This window comes from Dreissena polymorpha, chromosome 4 (assembly GCF_020536995.1).
Source record: "Dreissena polymorpha isolate Duluth1 chromosome 4, UMN_Dpol_1.0, whole genome shotgun sequence".
Classification (NCBI taxonomy): Eukaryota; Metazoa; Mollusca; class Bivalvia; order Myida; family Dreissenidae; genus Dreissena; species Dreissena polymorpha.
This window is the reverse complement of record NC_068358.1, coordinates 61,808,984-61,814,983: the sequence shown is the minus strand read 5'-3', so window position 1 is coordinate 61,814,983 and position 6,000 is coordinate 61,808,984. Positions and strand designations below refer to the sequence as shown.

The 6,000-nt window shown below is 35.8% G+C and overlaps 1 protein-coding gene across 2 annotated transcripts in view; it reads left to right on the top strand.

Annotated features, from left to right (window-relative positions):
- The first annotated feature begins 4,598 nt into the window (after window positions 1–4,598).
- The window catches only part of LOC127877491 (dynein intermediate chain 2, ciliary-like), a 41,501-nt gene continuing 40,099 nt past the window's right edge, over window positions 4,599–6,000 (top strand). The window contains exon 1 of one of the 2 annotated variants that reach the window (XM_052423427.1): window positions 4,599–4,704. In XM_052423427.1, the coding sequence (XP_052279387.1) occupies window positions 4,669–4,704 (36 nt within the window). In that variant the 5' untranslated portion in view covers window positions 4,599–4,668. The remainder of the gene's footprint in view (window positions 4,705–6,000) is intronic. The other variant, XM_052423426.1, reaches the window with a different exon arrangement.

The following is a 6,000-nucleotide window of genomic DNA, read 5'->3' as shown; positions in this document are numbered from 1 at the left end:
ACATAATACTGTTTGATATTACATTAATTGCTGATAAAAACATACACAATTTGGTCAGGGGAACATTTTTCACTATATGTCCGCTGAATTTTTATATGTCTAAATGTTTCGCTGAAAATTGCAAATGATAATGGAATCGTCGTTCTAATACGCATGATTCATCTCTCGTCTCATTTTATAAGACTTTATACGTGTATATGGATGGTAAAGTGTTAATTGCTCTTTCTTACAGTGACTTATGACATTTAGCCACAAATGTTCATAAGGAAATGTAAAAGGAAATCCAGTACGTGTTCATTACCGATAATACTATTTTTGAAATATATGATTAGCAAATATGTTTAAAAGGGAAACAGTTTCTAACAGTTTCTTATCCTTCGCAGTCGTTTCGTTTGCACACCTAAACTGAACTCAAAGGTGCGTATATTCGTCATATCACGCTATTATATCACCGTTGTCGCATACAATTAAATCCAATAAAACAAAAAAGTGAATATTTGAGTCTTGTTCTGAGAAAACTGGGCCTAATGCATGTGCGTAAAGTGTCATCCCAGATTAGCCTGTGCAGTCCGCACAGGCTAATCAGGGACGACACTTTCCGCCTAAACTTGATTTTCGGTAAGGAGGGACTTCCTTGAAACTAAAAATACCATAAAAGCGGACTGCACAGGCTAATCTGGGACGACACTTTACGCACATGCATTATGCTCAGTTTTCTCAGAAAGCGACTCATTTAGATTTCACACACTAGACCGTGTTGGTATATGTAACTATATCTTCGTGTGCAAGAAACGAAAAGAGAAGTTTTCGGTGAAGTAGAAAACAGTCGTACAACATGAGTCATGACGTTTGAAAATACTAAACTTCCGGTAAGTGTTTCTGACAACAGTTTGAAAACAATATTGAAAAGACGCAACAAGTACATACAGTATGTAGGAAACTTGGTATATGCGATAATGCATAACTTTTACAGGAAAAGGAATTGTAAGGTAAAGGCTGTATCTCCCAAGTGCAAGCGTATTGCGAATGTTACTAAACGAATACTACTACTGCTGTACATATTTGAGCCGCGCTCCGTGAAAAGAGGCTTTAATGCATGTCCGTAAAGAGTCGTCCCAGATTAGCCTGGTCAGTCCGCACAGGCTAATCTGGAACAACATTTTCCGCTTTTATGATATTTTTTCTTTTAAAGAAAGCCTCTTCTTCGCAAAAATCTACTTTAGGCGGAAAGTGTCGTCCCTTATAAGCCTGTGCGGACTGCACAGGCTCATCTGGTACGAAACTTTACGCACATGCATTAAACCCCCTTTTCACAGAGCACGACTCATTTTTAGTTTTTATCTGATAATGTAGCCCATAAATAAACTTTCAACCAAACGTGTATTATATGTGGTCTTATCAGATAATACCTTTCAAGGCATAACGACACGTTCCGAATACATGAAACAATTTTAACCCATGTAATCAAATTATCACCATACTTAAACTATTCTAAACGTTACACCATACTGTCGTGACGATGCCTTTCATACATCAAAAACGGCTCATGTCTGATTCTGGCATTTAAATAACGTTGCCTGTATAAGGTACACCAAATATTCATCAGATGTGGTCGAAGTCAAATATATCCTCTCGTGCAAGTCATATATATATGAAATTGCATATACATGCACAATCAATAGTCGGAGTAGTCTTTTCGTTATGAAATGTGTAAATCCTCATATTGACATTAGTTATACTGTAAATGCATGCTATCCACGAAACACATCTGTAGCAGACCCCGTGTCAAAAGCAATGTAGTGGCTTGTTACATCATTCATAAAAAATATTAAGTTCAGTACTAGTTCAGCCCGTGTACAGTTCTTTTCACGGGCTGACATGTTTATTCATATAAATAAAAACTATTGTTATAAATGGAAGAACCACGTCGGTCAGATCGAAAAAAACAAAACATTTACATCACCTGATTAGCTATTGATTGGACAAAAATTGAGCTTCTTCAGCGCTTCGAACTACACAAAACAGTCGAAGTTCAATTATAATTGTTTGTCCTCCAATACCGTTGTATTGTATTGTACTCTATTATGATGTTACAAGGAGCCAATAAGACGTTTTAATTCAACGTATTATACAGGGAGACAACTAGGACAGGTTTACAGGTTTAGACTACTTTTGTGGAAACAAAACCATTTGTGTCAGAGCAGGTTTTGTTGATAGTACATTCCGCTAAGAGATGTGTTCGTTAATAATTGTTTATAAATACAAACAAAATATATTTGCAAAACATACGGACACTTGGGCGTACTTCTTCTCTAGCGCTTGAGTATGTGTATGCGCGAATAGTAGTGAGGCTACCCGAGCGCGCAATGTGCGTGCGTGTACGTGTGTGTACGTTGTGTGCGTTCACATGTGTGTACGTGCGTTTGGCTATAGTGTGAATATGTTTTGGAAGCTGCGTTGTGAACGGACTCGGTTAGTGAACCAGCATCAATGAGCACCAATGTATTTTTAATTAGCTATTAAGCACGTTTTGCCAAAATGCAGAATGGGGTGATTAAAGGAATGTCCTGTTAAAGAAAGATTATTTAAGCTGGCACATGTATTTTCAACTACACAAATATGCCAATCATGTGTATATCCTATACACCGTCAGTTACTAACGGTGTAACGATTATATCTCAACCGACTACTCTGTTACTCGGGTAGTATGTAAATAACTTGGGGTGTATGGAAAATACTCCATGGGCACGTGACCGCTCTAAGCCAATCGGATTAGGTCATTTTTGTAGGAAGTGAGATATATCACAGTTCATTTACATGTCGTACCTGCCTTTTCAAGAAGTCTTAACGGCCCGATCTGCCCATTTGACCTTTCAGGGGAAAATATTTAATTTTGAGCCAAAGTAGGTCAAATTTACCGCGGCTGCCCGGCTATTCGCCAAAGATATAATTTTGATCCAAATAGACAAGTGCACGATGGCAAATTAGACCTGAATGTGCACTGGTAGATAATTTAAAGTAAGAAACAATTGGAACTTTCTTTCACTAGGTTTATACTTATTCTAAGCATAACTTTGTTGTTATTAGAAGCAAGCTGAAAGTAAGCTGGGTGATCTTTTGATAAAAACTATTTGTTCTTATTATCATATAACATTATTGCACGTTGCAGTTTGCTTGTAATGTATTGCACAAACAATTAAATAAGCATTTTTCATATACCAACATTCAATTATAATGTCAACATGCAGTTGACATTAAGCGATAAGGAATTGTCATAAAGCAATATGCATTTTTAATCTATATCCAATAAATTAATCCAATCGGCATTCTTCATATGTACCACATGACCGTCCAATATATTCCGGTATTGGATCCAAAAAGTCTGTATTTTTTCCATATTGGACAGTTGAGTACAAGTGCACTAAGCAGTTGTTTTATAACCATAAAGGCCGTTACCGAGAAAAAGTATCCGAATGTACTATAATCGACTCGGGCGCTTGTCTTGAAAATAGCATAGGTGCAATTAAAGCATTTTAAAATCAAAATTAAATTGAAACAAAGAGCTTAAGAAAGGGATATAGAATAAAAAGCTTATTAGACATTTAAACTGTACAATACGTGATATATTTGGACTCGCACACAGTTTGAAGTCATATTGGACTCGCCTAACGGCTCGTCCAATATGACGTCAAACTATGTGCTCGTCCAAATATATCTCCGTATTGTACAGTGAAACGTTTAATAACCTATCATTATGTATCAATATGCAATTTTCATTAAGCAACATAAAATTGTCCGCCTAGCGACCGGGAGGTCACGGGTTCGATCCCCACTGTGGGAGCGTTCTTTAGATCACCCCCCCAAAGTCACCAAGTACTGATTCAAGGCCCAGGAAATGGACTCGAGAGCGTTTTAATAAGCCTATGGCTTTCGATGCAATCGAGCTAAAATAACTAGGTTTAAACTAAATTGTCATCTAGAAGTATAAATGAAATTGCCTTCCGTACTTTAAGTATTTTCATTTTGGAGGTATTCCAGCGAAGTTATGCATTTCTCTATACATCTAATTCTTCAAATCCACCCATGTAGCTAGTTTATACAGAAGAGCTGTTGTAGAATGTCAAATCAATAATAAATTCAATTTACACCCAAATCCGATAGCATAGAATACAGTTTAAAACAGCATGTAAAAGTCCGTTATTTTATTATTTATGGTGTAAATTACGGGTTATTATTATATGACACTGATATACTATATATCAGTTTGACAAAACTTCCACTTCCCTTTACACATAATCAGTTTGACGAAAAAGTAGTGTGACAAAACCTCCTTCGCCAGAAACAAAGTGGCAACGTTTGATATATCTTATAATACATGGGCCATAATACATACCTTAATAAAGTCAATTATGAAGGCAGACGTGTTAAAAATAAGCATCTTATTACACAAATACAACAATTTCGATTGCTTAATTATCATATTACAATTGATATATAATATCGAAAATACATATCTTGAAAGAAGAAATAACTACTTCGCATGTATCGTTTTTTCTTTCCTTTAATTCTTTATACTATTAAATTTGCTTTCCGCTGATAGCATGCGATGTTTTCTTTAGCAACGAGATCGGCCATCGCATAGAAGCATCAACTATCAAACACACAAACATGCCTCCAAAAGGGGTTCCTGCTAAGGCAAAGCCGGTAAAATCTTAAATAATTGTTCTTTCTGATATATCGTATAATTACTTAGGTGAATAAATGTTTGGTTAACTTCTATGTCACAAATAAACGTCAGTTCGTGCAACGCGCACCTGTTTGTAACTCTAACTTCTAAGGGATGTTAAAAATAACAAGAAATATCTTTAAAAAAAGATATACGGCGTTGATTGTGGTCGATGTTTATGAACGATCAAAAGTTATCTCTATGAGATAAAAAGTAGCGGATGCCTTATTTCTGCGCAGTTGTTAGCTACATCATAAGCAAATCAATTACGGGGTGTTGCGCCAGATTTCGTGGCTTATTTTGCTTTATGTGATATTATTACTCAGATATCTATATTTACAGAATAGAAAAACACAAGAAACATGAAAATAAACGAGTGCATATAGGTCAGCCGGCAATACTCGAATCTTATTTAATTGCATAATTATAGTATAGCGAATTATTGTGGTCATGCTTAATAAACTGGTCTAAATGGATAAATATTTCTAATTAATTTTATCAAAATCGGTCCTTATCATGCAAATTTTGAAACCATATTAAAAATCGATGATTGACATACCACAATGATATCGCCGAATATCTTAATTTAGTATCTTTCTGATCAAAACAGACTTCAAGTGCACAAAGTTTACGAGACGGCGTTTATATAAAGATTTCTGCAACTGACCGCAAACTGACCTTGATACCTTGCGGATTGGAATGCAATGCATTACAGTCACTACGTTATTGTCAGTAAGACACAATGATCGCAACCCCTTTTGCGAACTCCGGTGATGAACTGTATATAAACTCTGACTTTCACAAAATGACCGCGTATTGACCCGAAACATCGCGGGTTGAAATGCAATGCAAGTAAGTACTAAATATGACAACATAGCCTTTAGTTAAACGCTTTTGCGCTGGTAATTCTCTGAAAATAAAAGGTGAACGCACAAACTGTATTTATGTCGAAAATTGATTGTAAAACTGTTCTATCTATTGGGCCTTTTCATTAGAGATAAAATTGTTTCATGCAGTAAAACAGTGTTACAAAGACGCGGATATGTTTCCAATGTTCTGGTGTTATACTCAAATCAGCCAATGGAATAAATGAAGTGTATTCATTTGTACCTAGCCGCGGGAAATTTTATTTGAGTATTATTGGACACTTACAAAGGTCAAGTCAGGGTGAAAAGCTGGCTTATTCAGCTTACGCCGAAAAATACCAATGTAAGTTGAATTAAATTCAATAGATCTAAATGAATTTTATCAATGGTCGTTTATTTAATTGCTAT